General features: G+C 45.8%; 2 protein-coding genes across 2 annotated transcripts in view; both read right to left on the bottom strand.

Moving 5' to 3' along the window:
- DAG1 (dystroglycan 1) overlaps nt 1-27,547 on the bottom strand; it is a 126,618-nt gene that overhangs the window by 72,297 nt on the left and 26,774 nt on the right.
- On the bottom strand, nt 962-23,344 carry LOC115655218 (60S ribosomal protein L3-like). Its single transcript, XM_030570464.1, has 4 exons — nt 22,747-23,344; nt 11,231-11,235; nt 6,831-6,834; nt 962-981 (listed from the first exon to the last, which is right to left on the bottom strand). The coding sequence occupies exons 1-4, from the start codon at nt 23,309-23,311 to the stop codon at nt 962-964; spliced, it is 594 nt and encodes a 197-aa protein (XP_030426324.1). The 5' UTR covers nt 23,312-23,344.

A 27,547-nucleotide genomic window follows, 5' to 3' on the forward strand; every position in this document is an offset into this window, starting at 1 on the left:
CTAGTACCAGCAAATAAGTCAGAGTGGATGTTGAGAGGGCAGGAACAAAGTTTCCAGAATCACTTGTCCTTTAGCTTTGTTCCATACATACTATGACGATGACTTACTAGTCAGAAGCCAATAGAACAGCTCCCATTAGTGAGCTCAAGGGAGCAATTAACCTAGCAAAGGGTGTGCTTTGGTGGTTTCCACAATGGGAGAAGGCAAAAAGGACAGGCCAGGCCGGTCCCACAATATTTCCAGCCCCCACAGGACTTCCAGGGTAGGCTGAAGTCCCCTGGGATTTGGCACAAGATATTGAGCCATCTGCGCGCGGCCACTTCCTGTTTGCTGATTTCCAGCAATAAACCCACCCTTTCCCCCTCTCTCATATAGGTTTTTGCAGGCTATGCTAATCACTGTGTTGGGGCTGGGAAGAATTTTTCCGCATACCACCAGAGTGGCTACAGCTGGTTGGTTTTTTTCGCCTTTCTCGCAGTGAAACCTAGGGATTGGGAAACTAGAAAGCTGGAATTCTCCCCCACCCAGATATCACAGTTTGGACCTGAGTTGTTTAGTTGTCGCACCTTTGGCAGTGCCCAGTGCAGGAGCCTGCTGATTTAGGTTCCAGATCCTAAAAGGTAACATAATGGGTATCTCCTTACAAGACAGTGCTGTCTGGGATGGTGAGATCCCCCTCTCACCTCCTCCCCCCAAAGGGGGGACGTATGCTAGCAGTCAAGTGGAAGTACCCAGAGACCCTCCTAGTGTAATGGCTGACTTCTCCTGTGGTGGAAGATCCAAGAATTGGCAAATAATCACACAAGTGCAGCGACTGTGCTGGGCTGCCCCTCAATGGAAACTTTGGATGTAATTTAACTAATAAAGTTGGTTAAAACCCATACCACGTATCTGTGCCGCCTTCCGCGCGATAAGCACACCTATATACATTGCTAACAAACATAAGAAAGCTGCCCACAAATCAGCAAACATCCACTTTCTCTCATCCAACCAGTGTTTGTATTTCATTTAAATCATTCCCACCTTCCAGTGCCAAGCTCAAGGTGCTCAGAAATCAGTAGTGGCAGCACCAAGAGCATGAATTAGCCAAGAAGTTGTACTGCAGTCATCTACCTTTCAACTGTGTTGGGTGAAACAGCTCTGTACCCTACTGCAGACTGCAGCTTTTAAAATGCTCTCGTCAATGCAAAATCTGTTTTGACAAAGTACCTTGTCACTGAAAAAAACAGGGCACCTTGTAGGAAAAGTTTACTTGGGATTGCTAACCACTGTGAAACTGTTTTAAGTGACAAAGATAGTCCAGTGAGCTCAGTTCACTGCACTGTAAATTGCTTCACAGCAGAATTTCTTTCCTCCTACATTGCTGTTCTGGAAGGCAAGACTTTCCCATAACCTGCTTCCAACATCTACCACATTATTTGCTTTCAAGTAAACATGCTATTAAGACGTGCCAGATGTGGTGAGAGAGGTCTGCGGGACACAGGCTGAGCAAAGTAGAAGTATGCTCACCAAATCCTTCTTTTCACCTAGTCTCCTTTAGTAGGTGAACCCTGGAAGCTCACCTTCAGATGGGAGGCACCGCAATACAGTGCCTTTCATTCTGAACCCCCAGTATATGCTAAAAAGGATTGAGAGGCCCTGGATAAACTATGCCAGAGGCAAAACAGTAGCCGTTTAATAAATAAACCACTCTGTAACCAAGTCTGTAGTGATTGATAAGCACATCTGTCAGTCCCCACCTGCTATCTGCATTCCTGACATTTCTTTCTGCAGCATTTTCCCTGACAGAGAAGAGACAAACTGCTTATCAACTGCTGCAGAAGAGATTTAAGGAGAAGAAGCAGGCCCAGCTTACAAAAAATTAAGCAATTCCAGGTCACAAGTGTGCCAAACAAAGTTCCTTTCCATCAGGCTGGAAGAGCTGCTGAATTGGATTTATTCCAGGGGGCCTAATAGGCTCTTGAACAGCTGCCTTTTGTGTGCTCTTATGTCCCTGCCAAGAAGTCATAATAAGAGTTAAATGTCATTCCCACCCCCACCCTGATCATTCTTTTCCATGATACCTGTTTAAAATCCCTGCAGACAGGGCAAGGAGCAGCCTCTCCACTCTCCAGCTGCTAGTCTGATGTCAATTTCTGCACTGTTCAACCACACCCTTGAACAAAAGGAGATAAACATGAAAAAAATCACTCCATTCCCAAGGAGGGTGTGAAGGCATCTCAGCATGAAGGGGCCAATTTGCCCAACAGCTGGGAGAGCAGAAGGGCCTGCTGCAGAGAGCCCACTCCAACAGGCGGTGACCTTCCTGAGGGTATTGGCTACACTGGAGAGTTGCAGCACTGGTGGTGGGTTTACAGCACTGCAACTTAGTAACTGTTCACACCTGCAAGGCACATCCAGTGCTGCAACTCCCTGGGCTGCAGAACTGGCTGTTACACCTAGTCTGCTTGGGGTGTAATGATTGCAGCGCTGGTGATGCAGCTAGTGTGCCACCAAAAGCGCTGTTATTGGCCTCCAGGGTTATTAGGAGGTATTCCCAGAATTCCTGTCCACAACAAACCGGAAGCATTTGCTGAACTCCAAGCTGCCCGGAGCTACTTATCTAAAAAACAAACACAGCTACTCTTTGCTCAGCGAGTGACGAGCAGAGGCAGGGGAATTGCTTTGGAATGTTCACAGCTGTTTGCTTGAGGAGAGAGGGGAGTCTGTGTTGAGCAGCTGCTTATCTGGTCTGAAGGCTATTTAGGAGTGCATAATTGCATTTTAGTGAATAAAGAGAGGGGTGGGGGAAGGGGGTCAAAACTTTTAAAATGATTGAAAGTTAGTGCTGTGTATCTTCCAGTCCTTAGAAAGGCAGGGAGCTGAGAACAGTGTTAGCTCCAAAAATCCACTCTCTCGTGTCACCCACACTCCCTGTCACACTCCCACCCCACCCCCGTTTTGAAAAGCACGTTGCAGTTGCAGCCACTTGAACGCTGAGATAGCTGCCCACAATGCACCACTCCCAACAGCGCTGCAAATGCGGCCACACTGCAGTGCTGGTAGCTGTCAGTGTGGCCACACTGCAGCGCTTTCCCTACACAGCTGTACGAAGACAGCTGTAACTCCCAGCACTGTACAACTGTAAGTGTAGCATACCCTGAATCTGTAGCAGCTTTGGACTCTGCTGGAAGCTGCAGTTTAGATTCTTGACAAGATAAGTCAGAAATTCACAGCATCTCAACATTTGCATCTGCTTTGTTATTCTCCATCCAGCTCTGAAGGGTGGAGACCTTAAAAAGCACACTCCTGTCTAAAACATTTTGACAAATAGCCTACAAGATTCCTGTGACTGAAAGAGAGCAGAGAAACCGCTTTCTTTTTTCAGTTTGTTAACTCTGGAGATAGTCTGCAAGGAAAACTATAAAACCTCAAACTGGTACTGAGGGCTTGTCTACATCAGAAAGTTGCAGCGCTGGTGAGGGAGTTACAGCGCTGCAACTTTGAAGGTGTACACATCTGCAGGGCATCACCAGCGCTGCAACTCCCTGTTTGCAGCGCTGGCCGTACTCCCGTTTTGTCTCGGGTGTAGAGGATCCAGCGCTGGTGATCCAGCGCTGGTAATCCAATGTAGACACTTACCAGCGCTTTCTTGACCTCCGTGGAAGGAGGAAGCCTCTGGTAATCAAGCTGGTCTCCTTTCCCGGTTTGCTCTCTCGTTCCCGGAACCCCGAGCAAGCAGGTCTCCTTCCCTGCGGTTTGCAGGGGGGTTCGGGGAACGCGAGAGCAAACCGCGGCGAAGCGGGTCTCCTTTCCTAGTTTGCTCTCTCGTTCCCGGAACCCCGAGCAAGCAGGTCTCCTTCCTGCGGTTTGCAGGGTGGGCTCCGGGAACGCGAGAGCAAACCGCGGCGAAGCGGGTCTCCTTTTCCCGGTTTGCTCTCTCGTTCCCGGAACCCCGAGCAAGCAGGTCTCCTTCCCTGCGGTTTGCTGGGTGGCTCCGGGAACGCGAGAGCAAACCGCGGCGAAGCGGGTCTCCTTTCCCGGTTTGCTCTCTCGTTCCCGGAACCCCGAGCAAGCAGGTCTCCTCCCTGCGGTTTGCTGGGTGGCTCCGGGACGCGAGAGCAAACCGCGGCGTAGCGGGTCTCCTTTCCCGGTTTGCTCTCTCGTTCCCGGAACCCCGAGCAAGCAGGTCTCCTTCCCTGCGGTTTGCTGGGTGGCTCCGGGAACGCGAGAGCAAACCGCGGCGAAGCGGATCTCCTTTCCCGGTTTGCTCTCTCGTTCCCGGAACCCCCCTTGAAGCCGCCCAACAGCGCTGCAGTGTGGCCACATCTAACACCACTTGCAGCGCTGGTTGCTGTAAGTGTGGCCACTCTGCAGCGCTGGCCCTATACAACTGTACTAATACAGCTGTAACAACCAGCGCTGCAAAATTTAGATGTAGACATGGCCTGAGTGTTCAGGGACACAGGGAGAACTATTTTTGACTATTAAAAAAAGATTAACTAGATTTCAAGTTGGTGCCTTTTAAGACAATTGCTCCCTTAGACCCAGATACTTTTGATACTGCTTTCCTGTAAAGTGAAATTAAGGCTTTGGGCTTGTCTACATCACAAAGTTGCAGTGCTGGTGAGGGGGTTACAGCGCTGCAACTTAGGTGGTGTACACATCTGCAGAGCATCACCAGCGCTGCAACTCCCTGTTTGCAGCGCTGGCCGTACTCCCGTTTTGTCTCGGGTGTAGAGGATCCAGCGCTGGTGATCCAGCGCTGGTAATCAAGTGTAGACACTTACCAGCGCTTTTCTGACCTCCGTGGAATAAGCAGGTATCCCAGCATACCTGAGGAAGCCTCTGGTAATCAAGCAGGTCTCCTTCCCCGGTTTGCTCTCGCGTTCCCCGAACCCCCGAGCAAGCAGGTCTCCTTCCTGCGGTTTGCTCTCGCGTTCCCCGAACCCCCGTGCAAGCAGGTCTCCTTCCCTGCGGTTTGCTCTTGCGTTCCCCGAATCCCCGAGCAAGCAGGTCTCCTTCCCTGCGGTTTGCAGGGGGGTTCGGGGAACGCGAGAGCAAACCGCGGCGAAGCTGGTCTCCTTCCCGGTTTGCTCTCGTGTTCCCCGAACCCCCGCTACAAGCAGGTCTCCTTCCCTGCGGTTTGCAGGGGGGTTCGGGGAACGCGAGAGCAAACCGCGGCGAAGCTGGTCTCCTTCCCCGGTTTGCTCTCGCGTTCCCCGAACCCCCGTGCAAGCAGGTCTCCTTCCCTGTGGTTTCCTCTCGCGTTCCCCGAATCCCCGAGCAAGCAGGTTTCCTTCCCTGCGGTCTGCAGGGGGGTTAGGGGAACGCGAGAGCAAACCGCGGCAAAGCTGGTCTCCTTCCCCGGTTTGCTCTCGCGTTCCCCGAACCCCCCTTGAAGCCGCCCAACAGTGCTGCAGTGTGGCCACATCTAACACCACTTGCAGCGCTGGTTGCTGTAAGTGTGGCCACTCTGCAGCGCTGGCCCTATACAGCTGTACTAATACAGCTGTAACAACCAGCGCTGCAAAATTGTAGATGTAGACATACCCTCAGTCTATACTACTGGGGTAAGTTGACCTAAGTTATACTACTTTAGGCCTTGGTTACACTCACACTTCACAGCGCTGCAACTGGGGTGTGAAAAAACACCCCCCTGAGCGCTGCAAGATACAGCGCTGTAAAGCGTCAATGTAATCAGGGCAGCAGCGCTGGGAGCGCGGCTCCCAGCGCTGCACGCTACACCAGTAAGGGATGTGGTTTACTTGCAGCGCTGGGAGAGCTCTCTCCCAGCGCTGCCGCTCTGACTACACTCACACTTCGCAGCGCTTTGAAATTCCAAATGTAGCCATACCCCCAGCTATGTGAATAATGTAGCTGGACTCAATGTAGCTTAGGTCAACTTGATGCAGAGTACACCGCACAGAGTCAACGGGAGAGCTTCTCTCATTCTGGTGAAGTACTGGAGTCAACTGGAGTGTGCTCTGCAGTCAATTTAGTGGGTCTTCACTAGACCAGACCAGACCCGCTAAATCGACCCCTGGCTGCATCGATCACAGAAGTGTAGATATGGCCTAACAAATGTATTACCTGAAGTGGGCTAGCTGTTGTGTTTCGGCCATGCAGATGCATATCTCTCTCTACCTGGAAGATGAGCAAGCAGCAGATCCCAGAGGAAGATGATGCCAGTGAATTGGTCTGTGTGCAATCTTTCTCCCTGAGCCAGGGAGACTCTGATAAGCAGCAGCAGAAGTCAGGCACAAAGGTTGCATAGCCTATTTTACTAATTCCCAGCCTTGGATTCATTTACGAGTCTGGAAGAAGCAGTCCAATCACAGCAGCACGCTTAACAAGCAGGTTCCCAGTTCATTCATACAAAACCCCAGAATCAGATATTAGTCTCAATACTAGAGATACAATTTGTTCACAGCAGCTTTCCAGTCAGCTCTGACTACATTTCTTCTGCATAATCCACATGTTCATTAGGGAGATGCCGTTACCTGGGATGCGGGGGGGGGGGGGGCTGGAGGGGGGGCAGCGCGGGAGGAGAAGAGGAGAACACTCATTAGTCAGTTAGCAAAATTTGATTAGCTAGCTGATGTGAGACTATGGTTTTATGGCTACTGGAGGAAATTTAATCAGGAACTTTCTCTACATTAACTATTCACAAAATGAGTGTCATCTCGGTGCTCCGGAAGGTCAGGAAAGGTCTCCCTGTACCCTGGGACCATGGGGCTAGGAACTGCCTCAAGAGCTCTCTGCACTTGCATTTAGGGAACTATGCTGCTAAAAGAAAAAGGTGAGGCCCTTTAGGATTAAATCTGTGCCAAGTCACAGGCCAGTGCTACCAGCCTCTCCAGGCAACCCGTCATTCTCAGTCCATAGCAAGCAAGTTGACATTTTGCCCGCACAATAGCCCCATTATAATCCAAAATGTCTAAACAGTCACTACCCACAAAGCACAGCATCCAATGACTTCAGGAGAGCCACAGACCTACTCACTGAGGCCCCTTGGAAGTCTGTTTATTCTGTCATGGCTGCATAGGCATCAATTCCAGCTGCTTCCAGACCACCATAAACTGGGTTTCTGCTCCAGGTTCTGGAGTCCCTACAGCAGAACATGCTGTCTCTAAGGGCAGACCCAGGCCCACCACTTGTTACTGGGTCTTGGCTCCTTCAGAACAGGCATTTGGGGGATTGCTGTTATGCAAGGGCTGGGAGCCGTGGGCTACAAACAATGCATGGTGGGGAAGCAAGCAGTGCTTCCTTTTGCAGCACAGGATGAGACACTGGGAGGGAACAGCAGCCTGCTGGCCAGAATCTCCAGGGACTGGAACAAGCCAGCGGGGCTCACAGATGAAAGGGAGCCAAGGAAGGAACCTGGGAGGGTCTGGGCTTTAGCCACCGGTAGCAGATCTCCTGTGCCCAAGAGACAAGCACAGGAAGTAGCTCCGAGGGAAGAACAGGCAAACATCAGAGGCTGAAGTGGCTGCCCACTTCCCTGTTCGGGCCTTCAGGCTGGAGGCTGTGGTAGAGGGAGGGCATGGGCTCTCCCACAGGAATTGTGCTTACCAGCTTACACCGCAAAAGGTGAACTCCTGAAGGCTGCAGCCCAGGGGGTGAGGAGTTGGGGAAGGACCGTTTTACTGGAGCAGTTTGCTTTTGAGACTCGTTTTACACAGAAAGGGAGGACTTTGGACGGATGCCTACATTACTCTACAGCAGAGGGAGACCAAGGGCAGCAGCTGCACCTGAGGCTGGAGGGGTAAAGCAAGTGCTTCACATCATATACAGCCTGCAGCCCATAGAGAGATGAGTTAATCTGCTCCAGAGCCAGTCAGCAGGACATCCTGCCCCTATCCTCCTGGAGATCTGCCACCCCACATCTGCAATTGGGTGCTGGACTGGAGAGGGTGTTGCCGTGGTGCAGCTCTTTGGGTGGACAAGAATAAAATGTGAAGCCTCAGTTTGTCTCCACTCAGGCCACAGTTTGTCCTGACCCCAACTCATCACTGCAGCAGCCATGAGGGGCTAACCACCATCCACTCCAGCAGAGAACACGACTATTTGGGGCAGTGGAGGATGTCTGCTGGGATGTGTGTGTGGAAAGTTGAAGCTTCCGAAATCCTGGCCTGGACCCCCATCTACCTGAAGACAGGGAGCCTTTGACTTGCTTGCTTCCCTGACAGAAGTTTGTCCTGATGACCCTTGCTACCACCACCCTAAAGAGAGGCTGTGGCAGGAGTCAAGACTACAGAACCACTTTGTGGAAGCGCATCTAGCATTGCAGATTATCTTAATCCAGCCCTGTTCAATTCATGCTGACACCCAACTTCCACTGCTCCGTGACAATTCTCACCCGCCCCCAAGAAACGCCACATGCTGAATAAGGACAGGCTTCAAAGAATCCCTGAAAGCAGTGGACAGGCTCAATCGCTCAGTGCAATGCAAACTTATGAGAGGGGGTAAACTTGTGAGCAGACAAAGTATCCACACCAGTGGTCAGTTTCCCCAGCTGGCTATCCCATCGCACTGGAAATGGAGTGCTCGAAACAAGTTCTGCTCTTCACTACATGCATGCTGCTATGTTATTGCAAAGTAGAGATACAGATGAATGCATCTTAACCTTAGGAATGTTGGTTTCTATAGGCAATTCACACTACATATGTAGTAATATTTACAATTAAATCCAGACCGCCTTAATCCAAAACACAGCAGATTTATTTGGAGCCAACCATAAATTTTAATCTAATCTGTTGCTCGAACAAACACTTGGAGCCTGGTAGCCTTACACATTTCTGAAGGACAGGCTTCAGAGTCAACTGCACACAGGTTAACCAAGCTGAAAGACTTCCAGTCCTGCAATCGTCACCACAAAGTCTCTGCTCTTCAAGCTCTAGGCTAGTATTAAAGGCACAAGAATAAAAATCTAGGTGCACACATCAGGCTATGTCTATACACACAGCGCTGCAGCTGCACCAAGACAGCAGTGCTGCTGCAGTGCATCTGGTGAAGATGCTCTATGCCCACAGGTGAGATCTCTCCTGTGAGGTTAAGTGTAATAAATCATCTTATTGAAAGGTGACAGGGCCAAAAAGAGTTAAATTAACTCGCAGACTGACATGATCCATGGCAGAACTTTAAAGACTTGTTTGGAAGATATGTGAATGAATAGAGCTTTGAAATGCAAGCCCGCATTGTTAGAGATAAAAGGGTAGCTGTTTGCTCAGGTCTTGAGATGTAAGCAAACAAGTTTTGTCTATTATGACTGATTCAAAGATCAAAAAAAGGAGTATTAACATGTAGGAAGACACTTGAGTGAAATAGTATTATTGTCTCTGTGTCTCTTTGAAGGTTGAGGTAACCTATTTCTGAACTGTTTAATGGATAAATTACCCTATGCTAATTGCCATGATGTTTGGGAGACTGAAAGGTAAGTCTATTGTTTCCTCAGGCCAAGAGGCTGCTGGAAATGTATAAAAGCCCTGGGACATGATTCTTCTTCATCTCAGATCACTTTGGGTTTCACTGAGACCCCGAGACACCGACTGGAGTCACCCTGAATATAGATATTGGACTATAACCTCTGAACTATTTCTAAAAACTTTTGGCAACTACAAACTCACTATCTCTGCTATGTAACTGGACCTCAAGAAATTGAACTCAAGTCTCAGGACTCTTTGCTGCTTCTGTATGTATATTGATCTTTCAACCAACTCTCTCTCTCTCCCTCTTAATAAAATGTTAGTTAATAAGAATTGGCTATAAGATTTTAACCAAAATACATGCTAAGTTATCATTTGACCTGGGTCTGCAGCTTGGTCCTTTGGGATCAGGAGAACTCATTTCTTTTACTGGGTTATTTCATGACCAGTCATCCCCATGACGAGTGGCACTGCTGGTGATACTGGGAAACTGGAGTGTCTAAGGGAATTGCTTGTATGACTTATGGTTAGTCAGTGGGTAAAACCGAAGTCTTCTCTGTTTGGCTGGTTTGGCGTGCCTTAATAATAAAGGACACCCAGCCTTGGGCTGTGACTGCCCTGCTCTAAGCAATTTGTCCTGAATTGATACTCTCAGTTGTGTCCCACCAACGGCAGCATTGTTACAGCTCTCCCATCAGCATAAAAAACCCACCTCTGCAAATGGCAGAAGCTATGTCAGCAGGAGACTATTCACACCCCTAAGGTTTGCAAACATAGGCTGTACTGCAGACATAGCCTCAGTCTGCTCACATCTCGTTTCTTCCATGAAGAAATGTTCAGCACAGACCTAACATTAGTTGGGGTTGATGGTTCATCTTGCAACAATGCAATTTAGACTGTAAGCTCCATGGGGCAGGGACCATCTCTGTTCCATATCTGTAAAGCGCCTAGTACAGTGAAGTCCTGAATCTATGGGTCCCTCGGCACTACTGCAATATTAACTGCAGACCTGTAGTTGCCAGGATCAAAGTGTTAAAAGGAAATTTGGAGAGCATTTGAGAGAGGCAGCGTAAGCCTTAAATTTACAAGATACCACTTGCCAGGGCAATACACATGAAGGAAAATTCCCAACTGGTGATATCCAAAGGCAATATCCAGGAGATCTGTTTCTGAGTCCTCCCGACTTAGCCAAGCAGCAGGGTAAAACTGACTTGATAGTCACACTGCCTACAGGGTTCTCAATAGTAGCAGTTAAATGGATTAACTCTCCTGCTGTCTGGCAAAGCTCTAAGCTGCAGCAGAGACACTGATGTGTCAGGTTCCAGAGTGGTAGCCCTGATAGTCTGTATCAGCAAAAAGAACAAGGAGTACTTGTGGCACTGTAGGCCTTGGCTACACTTGCGAGTTACAGCGCAATAAGAGAGCCTGGGCGCACCAGAATCATAGAAAATCAGGGTTGGAAGGATCTCGGGAGGTCATCCAGTCCAACTCCCTGCTCAAAGCAGGACCAATCCCCAGACAGATTTTTATCTCAGTTCCCTAAATGACCCCCTCAAGAATTGAACTGACAACCCTGGGTTTAGAAGGCCAATGTTCAAACCACGCTATCCCTCCCACCTTTTTAAACAAGCACCTACCTAGCTCACTACCCATCCATGCTGGCAAGGCACGTATAGCGCTCTGACTCCATGGCTACAGCACTGCTGGTACTCCACCTCGGCAAATGGAATAACGTTTGCTGCGCCCCCACTGGAGCGCCATGGCGTCAGTGTGGACGCCCTGGTCCTATAGTATGCTCTGATCAGCCTCCAGAAGTGTCCCACAATGCCTGTGCTAGCCACTCTGGTCATCAGTTTGAACTCCACTGCCCTGCCCTCAAAGGTGACCAACCATCAGACCAACCCTTTAAATTCTCTGGGAATTTTGAAAAATCCCTTCCTGTTTGCTCAGCTAGGCATGGAGTGCTCTCAGAGAATCTTTCCAGGTGATCATGCCTCCACATGACAGGCGAGCCCCAGTATGGAGCTCCCAGTATGGCGAGTTTCTTGACCTCAGTGTTTGGGGGGAGGAAGCTGTCCAGTCCCAGATGCGCTCCAGCCGTAGGAATTACAATACCTTCGGGTAGATATAAAGGGATATGATGGAAAAGAGCCATGACTGGGACACACTGCAGTGCAGGATTAAAGTGAAGGAGCTGCGGAATATGTCTATCACAAAGCTTGTGAGGAAAACCGCCGCTCCGGTGCTGCCCCCGCGACCTGCCATTTGTACAAAAAGCTGGAGGCAATACTTGGGGGCGACCCCCCCTCCACTCTGGGGACCACTATGGACACTTCAGAGCCCAGAGCAACAACGCAGGAGGAGGAGCAGCAGCAAAGCAGGAGCAAGAGTGCTGATGCGGAGGAAGACACCCTCAAATCCCTAGATGCATGCAGTTAAGAGCTGTTCTCAAGACAGAAAGAAGGTAGCCAGTCACGGCAGCCGATACTTGGGGAAGGACAAACACTAGAGGAGGTTCCTGGTAGGCAGCTTTTATTTTTGTGAAGGAAGTTATTTGGTATGGGCTCTTGGGGTGAGGAGGGTTAGGGCTGCCCTGCATGCATGCCCAGATGTGGAAATAGGGTGTTGATGTGCTCTCTCACATCACGGTAATCTGCCTCAGTGATCTCTTCAAAAGTCTCAGCCAGAACTTCGGCAATGTGCATGCGCAGGTTTCTCAGGAGAGCCACTGTGGACAGGGTCCTTGTCCCTGTCAGGACAACTGAGGGGCAGGGGGACCATTGCTGCACACAGGCAAGCTGCATATGGGCCAGGGTGGAAGCCACATTGCAGTAGAACAGTGTTTCCCAAACTGTGTTCCGCATGATGTGAATAGGTGTTCCGTGAAAGAATCGTTATTTTAAAAAATGATGTTTACATTTTTTTAATTTTAAATTTGGCATATCTGAAGCATAGTTTACAACTCTTTTTGAAACACTAATTTAACATAAAACTCTTCTTCCAGTTATTGATAGATCTCGTATTGAATATCATGGCATAAATTGAACACGGCACACAAGCACGTTGACGTCTACCCCTTTTGGGCACGCTTCAGTTAGTGACATCGTACCCCTTCCGCTCGAGGCTGCGCGAACTACAGCTGTATGCACACATCGTTCTCTTTATGCCAAGTTGAATATAACATTCAAGCAATACATTCAAACCTGTGGGTCTTTACCGTGTGCGCAATAAGCACAACTAAACTAGCTTCACTCGAAACAATATAAATATTGGTGACAAACAAAATTTGACAAAAATCAGTATTTCTAAATATTGTGACTAAACCTAATCACCATGGATCTGTGGCTAAAAGAAGGAACTTTGAAATGAAAAGCAAGCTCTTTTGGTACTCCAACTATGGCCGAAATAAACGAGCAAAATATTGTGACACTTCAAAATGAGGATGAATAATCACAGTCTTTTGTTACCGAAAAATCTGTTAGTACTAGTGAGTTATCCAAGGTGAAAGAATTTCCACCGAAGTATATGAAAAAAGAAGAAGTAGGTGTTAAAAGACTGAAATGAAAGTATGATGAAAGTTATTTGTCTTTCAGTTTTACATGTGTTGGAAATAAAGATGTTCATCATGTGCAGTGCGTCGTGTGCAACACAATACTAGCAAACAGTTCATTGGCTCCTGCTAAACTTTGTAGGCATCTGGAAACCAAGCATGCTGAAGACAAAGACAAAGATATGAGTTTTTTCAAGAGGCAGCGCGACTCACTTGGAAATTGTAAACTTTTGATGATTAAAATTGCTAAAACAGACAACAAAATGCAACAGAAGCATCTTACCGAATAAATTACCATATAGCGCTTGCTGGAAAAGCTCACACTATAGGAGAAACGCTTATCAAGCCTTGCACGAAAGATACTGTAACATGCATATAGAGCGAGCAGTCTGGTAAAAAAAATTGATGCTGAACAGTTGTGAAATAACTCTTTTAAAGATCTTGCTGATGACATAGAAAAAGAGCTAGTGTGCCAACTGAAAATTTGCAATGGGCATTCATTGCAGCTAGATGAGTCCACTGACGTTTCAAGACTTGCTGTGCTACTAGTATTTGTCTGATATAGATTTAATAATATTATTGAAGAGGATCTGCTCTTATATGAATCCCTGCAAAGCAACATGACTGGAGAAGAAATATTCAACCGCATCAACAATTTTATCAGAAAGCATTAAATTAGTTGGGGAAAACGTATTGATGTATGTACTGATGGTGCTCAGGCAATGATTGGGAAGATGAAGGAAGCTGTAAACGCGAATCATAAGTGTGGCACGAGAAAGCACTAAGAGCCATTGTGTTCTACACAGACAAGCACTTGCAGTTAAAAATAACAGCATATCTGAAAATTGTGCTTGATGAAGCAGTACAAAGTACCAATTTTGTCAAATCTCGACCACTTCAATCCAGGTTATTTAAAATTTTGTGCAAGGAAATGGGTAGTCAGCACAAAACGCTTTTTACATATGGAAGTGAGGTGGCTATCCAGAAGAAAAGTGCTTGTGAGGCTTTTTGAGCTTCGTAGTAAACTACTGGTATTCTTCACTTCAGATAATTCAGGATGAAAATTTTAATGACTGAAATTCCTCGTGGCTAGTGAGACTTGCGTATCTTGCAGATATTTTTGCAAAATTAAATGAAATTAATCTGTCGCTGCAAGGAAAGAATATGACAATTTACACTACAATAGATAACATTTTGTCATTAAAAAAACTGGAATTCTGGGCATCTTCTGTAAAACAGAATAACTTTGACTCCTTCCCTACAGCACATGAATTTCTGACTGAAATTAATTCTACAGGCCATGAAGAAATTTCCAGCACCATTTACAGCACTTACGTGATTTGCAGGCCTCTTTTTTAGAATATTTTCCTACAACTACTCATGATAATGCTTGGGTTCAAAATCCGTTTGTAATTACAGCCAAACCAGTTGGCATTACTGAGCATGATTATGAAAGCCTAATTGACTTAACTTCTGACTCTGATTTGAAACAAAAGTTTAAGGATCTTCCGCTGAATAATTTTTGGAGCATCCTAACAGAAGAGTACCCTAATGTGACTAAACGTGCAGTTTGAGTGCTCCTTCCTTTTGCTGCAACTTATTTTGTGAGAGATGGGATTTTCATATTATACTGCAACAAAAAGCAAATATAGGAATAGACTTGATGCTGCGCCTGACATGAGGATTCAACTTTCCAGCATTATTCCTAATATTAAGCGAATTTGTGATAGAAAAACGCAGAAACACCAATCCCATTAAATCCAAATTTCTATTTCTGTTTATAAAAATAGATTTTCCTAGTAAAATTCTAATTTGTTTGGTGTTTGTGTATATATAAAAACCGGTTGTTGTTGTTGTTTTTTTAAGTAGAACACTGTTTTTAATTTTGACTCTTGCACTTGATTTTTGTACTACTTTATACGCGCTTTCCAGTAAGAAATTACTAGTTCAAGTTATTTTAAATTTGTATTTTTGCTTTGCTTTATAAAATAAAATATATTTGAGCATAAAGAATGCAACTTTTTATTTTAAAACCAAATGACTACAAAGTAATATTATCAGTGCTCCATAATAGGCTAAAAAGTGTTCCGTGGCCAAAAAAGTTTGGGCAACACTGCAGTAGAAGATCCTCCCTTGCTTCCCAGGTCACACTCAGCAGCAAGATATCTTCCAGGATGAACTCCTGTGGAAATTGTGGGGATAGCATTCAGTATAGGGGCCTCCCTGCTGCTGTTGGCTCTCCCCAACCAGTCACACTTGACCCTGTGCTTATTCACCATTTTGGGGCTCCCCTGGGTTACGTGCACACCTTTTGGGATGGACAAATTATGCTATTGTGTAGACTGTGCTTGCCCTCCTTAAGTACAGGGGAATCCTTGCTCTGTCTGGTGTGAACAATGCTGCCTCTGTTAAGTGTTGCATTTTGTCTTTACAGATGCAACCTTGAGATCTCAGCCGTGCGAGTTATCACCGGCTGAAAGACTCCAAAGAATCAGAAATAGGCCACGTAGAAGCAAGGAAGACATGTTGCATGAAGTAATGCAGCATTCAAGTAATGAAAATCAAAAAGTGCAGGAGTGGCGGGAGAGTGAAAGGAGGGTCCACCAGTAGAATGCGGATCGCCGACACCAAAGCACAGAGCAGTTACTCAGCATCATGAAGCGTCAAGCGGAGTTGATAAAGGCACTTGTAGCAATGCAGGTGGAGCACTGATGCACCTCCCCCCCCCCCACAGGTCTTGTCCCAAAACTGTTTCCCTTGTGCCTCCATGTCACCTCCAACCCACTTTCCCCAACATCTGGGTTCTTATCGCCACCAACTGCCTCCAACACCTGTACCTTCACCACCCTGAAAACTATGACCCATACCCACTGCACTCAATCCCCATCACCATGCAGTATGGGCATCCTGAAGTGCAGCACTCATTGCACAGCACTCCAGACAGGAAGGCTGAGTACCAACAAGACTCAGACTACAAGGTCAGAAGGGACCATTATGATCTTCTAGTCTGACCTTCTGCACAATGCAGGCCACAGAATCTCACTCATCCACTCCTGTAACAAAGCCCTGACCTATGTCTGAGCTATTGAAGTCCTCAACTTGTGGTTTAAAGATTTCATGATGCAGAGAATCTTCCAGCAAGTGATCCATGCCCCATGCTGCATAGGAAGGCGAAAAACCCCCAGGACCTCTGCCAATCTGCCCTGGAGGAAAATTCCTTCCCGACCCCAAATATGGCGATCAGCTAAATCCTGTGCATGTTGGAAGACTCACTAGCGAGACACTCAGGAAAGAATTCTCTGTAGTAACTCAGATCCCACCACGCCTAGTGTCCCATCACAGGACATGGGCATATTTACCGCTAATAGTCAAAGATCAATTAATTGCCAAAATTAGGCTATTCTATCATACCATCCCCTCCATAAACTTATCAAGCTTAGTCTTGAAGCCAGATATGTCTTTCGCCTCTACTGCTCCCCTTGGAAGGCTGTTCCAGAACTTCACTCCTCTGATGGTTAGAAACCTTCGGCTAATTTCAAGTCTAAACTTCCTGATGGCCAGTTAATATCCATTTGTTCTTGTGTCTACATTGGTACTGACCTTAAATTCCTCTCCCTCCCTAGTATTTATCCCCCCTGATATATTAATAGAGAACAATCATATCTCCCCTCAGCCTTCTTTTGGTTAGGCTAAACAAGCCAAGCTCTTTGAGTATCCTTTCATATGGCAGGTTTTCCATTCCCCAGATCATCCTAGTAGCCCTTCTCTGTACCTGTTCCAGTTTGAATTCATCCTTCTTAAACGTGGGAGACCAGAACTGCACACAATATTCCAGATGAGGTCTCACCAGTGCCTTGTATAACGGAACTAACACCTTCTTATTTCTACTGGAAATACCTTGCCTGATGCATCTCAAGACCGCATTAGCTTTTTTCACAGCCATATCACGTTGGCGGCTCAGTCATCCTGTGATCAACCAATACTCTCAGGTCCTCCTCCTCCTCCTGTTACTTCCAACTGATTTGTCCCCAGTTTAAAACAAAAAAATTTGTTATTAATCCCTAAATGCATGACCTTGCACTTTTCGCTATTAAGTTTCATCCTATTACTATTACTCCAGTTTACACGGTCATCTAGATCTTCCTGTAGGCTATCCCAGTCCCTCTCTGTATTGGCAATACTTCCCAGCTTTGGGTCATCTGCAAACTTTATTAGCACACTTTTTATGCCAAGGTCAGTAATAAAAAGATTAAATAAGATTGGTCCAAAAACTGATCCCTGAGGAACTCCACTAGTAACCTCCTTCCAGCCTGACAGTTCACCTTTCAGTATGAATGACCATTGTAGTCTCCTCTTTAACCAGTTCCTTATCCACTTTTCAATTTTCATATTGACCCCCATCTTTTCCGGTTTAGCTAATAATTCCCCATGTGGAACTATATCAAATGACTTACTGAAATCAAAGTAAATTAGATCCACTGCCTTTCCTTTGTCTAAAAAAATCTATTACCTTCTCAAAGAAGGAGATTGGGTTGGTTTGGCACGATCTACCTTCTGTAAAACCATGTTGTATTTTGTCCCAATTACCACTGACCTCAATGTCCTTGACTACTTTCTCCTTCAAAAATTTTTCCAAGACTTTCCAAACTACAGACGTCAAACTAACAGGCCTATAGTTACCTGGATCACCTTTTTGTCCTTTCTTAAAAATAGGAACTATGTTAGCAATTTTCCAGTCATACGGTACAACCCCTGAGTTTACTGATTCATTAAAAATTCTTGCTAATGGGCTTGAAGTTTCATGCGCCAGTTCCTTTAATATTCTTGGATGAAGATTATCTGGGCCCCCCGATTCAGTCCCATTAAGCTGTTTGACTTCTACCTCGGATGTGGTAATAGCTACCTCCACATCCTCATTCCCATTTGTCATCCTACCATTATCCCTAAGCGCCTCATTAAAGACTAAGGCAAACTATTTGTTTAGATATTGGGCCATAACTAAATTATCCCTAACCTCCACTCCATCCTCAGTGTTTAGCGGTCCCACTTCTTTCTTTGTTTTCTTCTTATTTATATGGCTATAGAACCTTTTACTCTTGGTTTTAATTCCCTTTGCAAGGTCCAACTCTACATAGCTTTTGGCCTTTCTCACTTTATCCCTACATGTTCTGACCTCAATAAGGTAGCTTTCCTTGCTGATCCCTCCCATCTTCCATGCCTTGTAGCCCTTCTGCTTTTTCTTAATCACTTCTGAGATCCTTGGTCATCCAGCTTGGTCTACAACCACTGCCTATGAGTTTTTCCCCCCTTTCTTGGGATGCAGGCTTCTGATAGTTTTTGCAACCTGGACTTGAAAAAATCCGGGCCTCCTCCGCCTTTAGATCCACAAGTTCTTCAGTCCAATCCACTTCCACAAGCAATCTCATGTCATATGCATTACTCGAGTCGATATCAGAGCTCTCACTGTCACTTTGGATCATAAGGAATAACTCGACTGTCAAATGTGACGTGCTGGCGAGACTCTTCAGCATACTCAGCAGTTCGCGCTCCATTCCCGCAGACTAAAAGGGAACACAGAGGGCGCAGTACAAAATACATTGAAAGATGGCACCAAATGTGGATGGAAGTAAAGGGAATGCTGGGATGCGAACCAATGAATCATAGGGCATTGGGACAGGACCCAGAATGCCCCGCACTCCACGCCCCCTTCCCACAAGCCACAGCGCCAGAATGGAAAGATGTGTACTGTGGGATAGCTGCCCATAATGCACCACTCCCAATGCCGCTGTAAATGCCACAAATGTGGCCACACTAGTGTGCTTGCAGCTGGCAGTGTGAACAGACTGCAGCGCTTTCTCTACTGCGCTCTCCGAAGGTGGGTTTAACTCACAGCACTTTACATGTGCAAGTGTAGCCATGCTCTTAGGGTATGTCTACACTACCTGCCGATTCGGCGGGTAGTGATCTATCGGGGATTGATGTATCGCGTTTAGACGACACACGATACATCGATCCTGTACACGCTCCCCGTCAACTCTGGAACTCCACCAGGGTGAGAGGCGGAAGCGGAGCGACGAGGGAGTGGCGGCTGTCAATCCTGTGCCACGAGGACGCAAAGTTCATCTAAGTCTATCTAAAATACTTAGACTTCAGCTAGGTATTCTCGTAGCTGCAGTTGCATATCTTAGATTGATTTCCCCCTCCCTCCCCCAGTGTAGACCAGGCCTTAGATTTGTTAGTCTCCAAGGTGCCACAAGTAATCCTCATTCTTTTTGCTGAAATGTGTGAAGACTCAGGGAGCCAGCACTACATCAGATCACATTTGGACACTTTTCTTTAGAACCCAGAACTAGGAACTTTAGAAGTGAAAGTTTAAATTCTGCAGAAGTGGTAGCCAACCTCCCCCCTTTTTCTATGCACTACAGAAAGTGTACTTACTTGTCACTAGCAAATGGATTTTTAAGTCCTATTGCAGTGTATCACTGCAGTCCTTCTCCGCAAGGAGGAGTGCATCGTGGAAATGCAAATATATGCACATATACAAAGCATAACTGACATCAAGGCCAGCTATCTGGCAGAGGAGCCCTTAATGAGCCAGGGACATGAGAGTGCTACACACAATACAGAAGAATGCAAAAGTATCATTTAACTACTGTTCCCTTCTGCAGTCTCCATCCAGGGGCTCTTCACTACAACAGGACACAGTACTTCAGCTTCCATGAGTGGCAAAGATTTTCTTCTCCTTCCCAGTGTTTTTATAATATATATTTAGCAACAGTAGGAGAATATAAAAACTTCACACTGGACTGAGTGACTCCAGAGGCTAAAATAAACATGGCAAGCCATGTTTGTGTTACAGTAAAAATAGTTTGGTTTCCTCCCTTCCCAGGACCTTTACTTTTCAGACAAAAGCTTCATAGGTTAGCTTTAAAAATACCTAAAGCACAGCAGAAACAGGTGGTGTGTTTTGTTTGGAGAATTGTTAGTTTTTCTAGGAAATCCCAAGCCTGCCTCAAGGGTATGTCTACACAGCATACACAGAAGCGAGCCTCTCAGCCCGAGTTGGCACACTGGAGCAAGCAGGGCTCCTGCTAATGCTCTAAAAATAGCTGTATAGACAGAACTTTGAAGTTGCAGTTGGGGCTGGAGCTTGGGCTCTGAAGTCCACCCGAGTTTGTTGACCCAGGCTGGGAAGCTTGCTTCTGCAAGCTGTATAGACATAAAGAAAGTCAGAATGCTGGATTTTTAGGGCATGGCTGCAGATGTAGAGTGCTGAGAGTTAAACCCACCTTCGGAGAGCACAGTAGGGAAAGTGCTGCAGTCTGTCCACACTGACAGCTTCAAGCACACTGGCGTGGCCACATTTGCAGCACTTACAGCGGCACTGGGAGCTGTGCATTATGGGCAGCTATCCCAGCATACAAGTGACTGCAATATGCTTTTCAAATGGGGGGGGGGAGATGGGTGTATGTGTGACAGGGAGTGTGTTGTGTGTATGTGGGGGGAGAGAGTGTGTGTTATTCGGGTGCTCAGAGTGTGTCAGAATGCTGTCTTGTAAGTTTAGACCCCCCCCACACCCGCCTTTCTCTCACTCACTCAAAACAATCAGTAAATATTTGCTTTTTCTTGGAGCTGATAAGCAGCTGGCTTCTCCGAAACAAAGCTTTGAAAGGGCATTTCTGCAGCTGATTTCACAACAAGAAGAGTGGCCACTTGACTTAAGGGGATTATGGTACGTTTCCGGAGGTTGATCACACCACAGTAACGCAACACCTCATTCACACTGGTGCCGCAGCACTCCAGCGGGGGCACAGCAAACATTATTCCACTCGCCGAGGTGGAGTACCGGCATCCCTGTAGCTGAGGAGTCAGAGTGCTTTACGTGCCTTGCCAGTGTGGAGAGGGAGTGAGCTACGGTGCCCAGGGCTACTTTATTGTGCTGTAACTTGCACGTGTAGCCAAGGCCTTAGGCTCAGTTTTCCCCCTCTGGGCAAAGGGCCAGGCACTGTAACTGTCCCATTAAACAAGGGTGCTTTGATTTACATCAAAGCAATTCAGATCAATTTTAATCACAACTTAAATAAGCAAGCAGGAAACCTTGATTTATTTATTCTCCTTGGTTGATAATCATTAAAACATATTCATTTGCAACTAAATACAGCATTTACACTAAATTTGATGCTTCTTTTTGCTAACCAGGAGAATACACTACATCTATGCACATTTATATAACTTAACTTACATCTATGCAGATTTTTATTTTTTTATATTTTGTATTGTTAGAAAATGGTGAATGATGCATTTCTTATTTACTGAGATTAATATTTTTACTGATGATTTGTGTCAAATTATTTGGATGGAAATTCAAATTCAATTTAAATGCACAAACCAGCTTTTTTTTAAGTAAGTAAAACTACCTTAAGTGTGTTGGATACATTAAAAAACTACCTGATTTATTAAACAGAGGAGGTATTATTGTAGTTAGTTAACTGAACTGATTCTTTCTGGTCACCATGTCCACCCTTCTCATCTAAAATCTTGATTTCATCCTCTCACATGAAGTTTTTATTCATGGATTGAAAGAGGAAAAACAAGCGCTTCTTGACTGTGAATGAGCTAGTCACTGAACTGAACTAGTTGGATAAACTGAAATGAAGAAAATAGTATCTTTGCACCTGCAGGAGCGCTGTCAAAAGCTAGTTTAGCACTTAAACTCAGATTCCAGGGTTAGCTAGTGACTACCACGAGTTAAGTGGTTTGACTCTTTTAAACTTGTTAGCAAGCATGTTGTTTTTTAATTCAATTTAAATGTTTGCAATAGCTTATGGTAAGTTTAGGCCTTAAAATAGGTTGCTTAATTTCAAATTTAATTTTAAGCAAGTTTATTTTTAACACACCCTGTATTTAATTTAAATAAAAAATCCAATTTAAATAAGATCAGATTTTATTTATTTTTAAATCGATTTTTATCCACCCGCCTTATATTAGAAGCGAGGCAGTTTCTGTTTAAATCAAGTCTGAAGTTCTTACTTGGCTGGTTAGTTTTCAGAAGTGTAACTCATCCCAAAAGGGTGTTTACTGATAAAACTAGTGCTAAATAATGTTGCAGTCACAACAAACTCATGGGAAGACAAAGCAAACTTGGCAGACTTCTTACTACACAGATGGTAATGAACTTTGAAATTAGTTTTTTGATTGAGTCACACCAAACAAGAATCCCTTCCTATGAAGTCCCATCTAATTAACTTTTTTGGTGTCCAAACGTAGCACCTGCCTCTTGATTCTACATTAGTTAAAACAAGCATCTGGAGTAAAAAATCTTGCTGTAAATTTAATCACAACATAACTTTCAAACATAGATCAACCTGACCCATAAGAAAATGATAACCTATTTATGTCCACACTCTGAGGGTATGGTTACACTTGAAATTTTGGAGCGCTGCCGCGGCAGCACTTTGAAGTGTGAGTGTGGTCGGAGCACCAGCGCTGGGAGAGAGCTCTTCCAGCGCTGCACGTAAACCACATCCCTTACGGGTGTAGCTTGCAGCGCTGGGAGCTGCGCTCCCAGTGCTGCGGCACTGATTACACTGAGGCTTTACAGCGCTGTATCTTGCAGCGCTCAGGGGGGTGTTTTTTCACACCCCTGAGCGCAAAAGTTGCAGCGCTGTAAAGTGCCAGTATAGCTTATGTCATAGCATTCCCTCTCAGATCTGAACCTTAGAGTTCAGAAAATGAGATACTAGCACCTGAATCCTCTAAGCTTAATTACCAGCTTAGATCTGATAGCACTGCCACCATTCACTTGGATCTCCATCAGGTGAGACTTCTTCTGCCGCAGTGGAAGCAAACGCATCTGAGTGTGAGCTATGACCCAGATAACCTGGCAGTACTTCTTCATGCTACTGAAATCCTTCTCTAGCTGCTTTTTGCCCTCCTCATCCTGCCACGTCTTGCAATACTTGGTGAAGGCCTTCTTCTTGGACTTGTGCCAGTTCTTGTAGAAGCGTCTCTTGCACTCATCACTGATGTGCTCAGCGAAGATGGTCTTGAAGGTGCGGAGGCCACGGGGAGTCTGCACGTAGCCCACGATGCCCACAATGACCATGGGAGGAGTCTCTACCACAGTGACTGCCTCTACAACTTCCTTCTTGTTGACCTTAGATCCAGGTCTGTCCACTTCCCGGACAATGTGGGTCATGCCAGACTTGTACCCAAGAAAGGCAGTGAGGTGGATGGGTTTGCTGGGGTCATCCTTGGGAAAACTCTTCACTTTGCCCCGATGTCGACGGCTGCGTTTGCGGGGCAGAAAGCCAAGGGATCCATGTCTTGGAGCTGAGAACTTACGGTGCGACATCTCGGCTGGCTGCCGCACCGAACTAGTAGACAAGAGGAGAGTTTCCAATAAGCCAGAGTAGTAAAGGACAAGAGGAGAGTTTCCAATAAGCCTGAAAACTGCTGGCATTTACTTAAGGTGCGCTAAAAACGTGCCTGGGCTAAAATGCCAGCAAACAGCCACCACAGCACAGTCCAGCACACAAAATGCACATGAACATGCTCAAGGAACCTTGCCACTCACAACAACAAAGGAAAGCCCTCAGGACAAAGTTACCCCTCCCATTAGAGATTCCTAGCCCATTTGTTATGTGCTTAGAAGGAACTCCCGACAGTGATAAGAAACACTCTCTTCAATCTGACATTCTCCTAAACATTTATAGTATCAGAGCTGAGTGATCAACAATGCTCTAACAAGATTTTAACATACCCATGCAGAGGTATGTTTCTCATGGAGTGTCCTGACTCCACGATAGTCACAACAGTGCATCTGTCCAGCTACAAAGGTTGTTTTCCTCTGACTCCCACATTCCTGCTCTAAAGTTCAGCTAAATCTAGGCTAAAATTAAAAGCAAGATCATTAACTTCGGGGAATTCTAATTTAGGTGAGAAATGCACCAGCATATCAGAAAAGCTGTTAACTTCCCAAGCCCACACTAGATCCCAGCTCATAGCCCTGACATATCAGGCTCACTCATTATCTTTGTAGTTCTCAACATCCTTTGAAGATATGAACACCAGAAACAGTACACAGAATTACAGTACTGGTTGCACACAATGCCATATGCAGAGTAAAATCACCTCTCCTTGCTCCTACTACCTTCCCCCGTTATTACATCCTACAATTGCATTAGCCCTTTTTGCCACAGCATTGCACTGGGAGCTCATAGAATCATAGAAGAATCACACAAGATTAGGGTTGGCAATCAGAGTGATCCAGCCCCTGTTGCCCATTCCCAGCTTCCAGCAAGCAGACTTAGGGCCACCCAGAGCATGGGGTTACATCATAGAAGATTTGGAAAAAACCTCAGGAGCTCCTCTAATCCAACCCCATGCTCAAAGCAGGACCAACCCCAACTAAAACATCCCAGTCAGGACTTTGTCAAGCCGGGCCTTAAAAACCTTTAAGGATGGAAAATTCACCACAGGTTTGGTCACAGAGACCAACCTTGGGACTGTCACTTGATTTGCTGAAACTATCTGAGCGTTTTCTTTCCCAGCTTGGGACTCCAGAACCCTGTCCTGTTGAGATAGACACGCTAGTCTGCTGCAACACAGACCCAGGGTCTGAACTATGCCCCCAAAGCTGCAGACTTAACTGAAAACAGCTCAGCAAGTACTCCTGTCTCTAGCACCCAGACACCCAGCTCCGAATGGGATCCAAACCCCAAATAAAGCTTATACAGGGTAAACTCATACATTGTCCACCCTCTATAACACTGATAGAGAGATATGCAAATCTGTTTGCTCCACCAGGTATTAATCACTTACTCTGGATTTGTTAATGAACAAAAGTGATTTTAATAAGTATAAAAAGTAGGATTTAAGTGGTTTCAAGTGATAGATAGAACAAAGTCAGTCACCAAGCAAAAACGAAGCAAAAATATGCAAGTCTAAGCTTAATACATTAAGAGACTGAACACAGGTAAATCTCACCCTCAGAGATATTCCAATAAGCTTATTTCACAGACTAGACTCCTTCCTAGTCTGGGCCCAATCCTTTCCCCGGTACAGTCCTTGTTAGTTCCAGCTCAAGTTGTAAATAGGGGATCTCTCACGACTGACAGTCCCCTTTGTTCTGTTCCAACCCCTTCTATAGTTTTGGCACAAGATGGGAATCTTTGTCTTTTTGGATCCTCACTCCTCCTTCTAAATGGAAAAGCATCAGGTTTAAGGTGGATTCCAGTTCAGGTGACATGATCACATGTCACTGTAAGACCTACTTCATTACCTAGTAGCTGGAAAACACCTACATAGGAAGGCTTCCAGGTAAACAAACCCATTCACAGTTCATTGATTCTGAAGCTCCCATAATAGCTTTCATTTAACATGTTTACATCAAGTATCAGAGGGTAGCCGTGTTAGTCTGGATCTGTAAAAGCAGCAAAGAATCCTGTGGCACCTTATAGACTAACAGAGGTTTTGGAGCATGAGCTTTCGTGGGTGAATACCCACTTCTTCAGATGCATCTGAAGAAGTGGGTATTCACCCACGAAAGCTCATGCTCCAAAACCTCTGTTAGTCTATAAGGTGCCACAGGATTCTTTGCTATGTTTACATCAGTAATACAAGTTTATATCTTAGGGTATGGGTACACTTGCACTTCAGCGCTTTGAAGCTCCCAGCGCTGCACGTACTCCACATCCTCTACAGGTGTAGCTTGCAGCGCTGGGAGCCATGCTCCCAGCGCTGCGGCACTGTTTACACTGAGGCTTTACAGCACTGTATCTTGCAGCGCTCAGGGGGGTGTTTTTTGCACACCCCTGAGCGAGAAAGTTGCAGTGCTGTATAGCGCCAGTGTAGCCATGACCTTCTTCTCCTAACTCCAGACATATAAATAGTACATGCAAACAAATGGAATGAACACATTCAGTAGATCATAAGCTTTGTAATGATACCTTACAAGAGACATTTTGCATGAAGTATACTCCAGTTACATCATATCACACTTATAAACATATTTCCATAAAACATATGGAGTATACTGTCACAACTACCTCCCTAGGTAACCCATTCCAATGCTTCACCACCCTCTTACTGAAATAGCTTTTCCTGATATCCAACCAAGACCTCCCTCACTGCAACTTGAGACCACTGCTCCTTGTTCTGTCATCTGCCACCACTAAGAACAGCCTAACTCCACTCTTTAGAAATCCCCTTCAGGTAGTTGAAGGCTGCTATGAAATCCCCACTCACTCTTCTCTTCTGCAGACTAAATAAGCCCAGTTCCCCCAGCCTTTCCTCATAAGTCATGCCCTCCATCCCCAATCCTTTTCATTGCCCTTCACTGAACTCTCTCCAATTTGTCAACATCCTTTTTAGGGTGTGTGTGTGGGGGGGCAGTTGCAAAATTGGACGCAATACTCCAGATGTGGCCTCACCAGTGCCGGATAGAGGAAAATAATCACTTCCCTCAATCTGCTGGCAACACTTCTACTAATGCAGCCTAATATGCCCTTAGCCTTCTTGGCAACAAGGGCACACTGACTCATATCCAGCTTCTCATCCTCTGTAATCACCAGGTCCTTTTCTGTAGAACTGCCACTTGGCCAGTCGGTCCCCAGTCTGTAGCAGTGCATAGGATTATTCGATCCTAAGTACAGGACTCTGCACTTGTCCTTGTTGAACTTCATCAGATCTCTTTTGGCCCAATCCTCCAATTTCTCTAGTTCACTCTGAACCCTATCCCTACCCTCCAGTGTATCTACCTCTCCCCCGCAGATGTGTCATCTGCAAACTTACTGAGTGTGCAATCCATTCCATCATCCAGATCATTAATGAAGATGTTGAACAAAGCCAGCCCCAGGATAGACTCCTAGGGCACTCTGTTTGATACCAGCTGCCAACTAGATATTGAGCCATTGATCACTGGCCATTGAGCCTGAAGAGCTAGCCAGCTTTCTATCCACCTTATAGTCCATTCATCCAATCCATATTACTGTAACTTGCTGGCAAGAATACTGTGGAAGACCAAATTAAACGCTTGCTAAAGTCAAGATCTCTCTCTCGTCCACCAGTTTTCCCAGATCCACAGAACCAGTTATCTCAACATAGAAGGTAATCAGGTTGGTCAGGCATGACTTGCCCTTGGTGAATCCATGTTGACTGTTCCTGATCTCCATCTCCTCCAAGCGCTTCAAAATGGATTCCTTGAGGACCTGCCCCATGATTTTTCCAGGGACTGAGGTGAGGCTGTAGTCCCTGGATTCTCCTCCTTTCCTCTTTTAAAGATGGGCACTATATTTGCTTATCATCATCCGGGACCTCCCCCGATTACCATGAGTTTTCAAAGATAAATCGCCAATGGCTCTGCAATCACATTTGCCAACTCCCTCGGATGCATTATATGGACTTGTGCATGTCCAGCTTTTCTAAATAGTCCTTAACCTGTTCTTTCATACTGAGGGTTGCTCACCTCCTCCCCATACTATGCTGTCCAGTGCAGCAATCTGGCAGCTGACCCTATCTGTGAAGACAGAGGCCCAAAAAAAAAAAAAAAAAAAAAGCATTGAGTACTTCAGCTTTTTCCACATTATCT

The sequence above is a fragment of the Gopherus evgoodei genome, chromosome 7 (genome assembly GCF_007399415.2).
Source record: "Gopherus evgoodei ecotype Sinaloan lineage chromosome 7, rGopEvg1_v1.p, whole genome shotgun sequence".
NCBI classification, from domain to species: domain Eukaryota; kingdom Metazoa; phylum Chordata; order Testudines; family Testudinidae; genus Gopherus; species Gopherus evgoodei.

Coding starts and splice junctions, on each gene's coding strand:
- LOC115655218 (XM_030570464.1), bottom strand. CDS start 23,311: ATGTCGCACCGTAAGTTCTCAGCTCCAAGACATGGATCCCTTGGCTTT.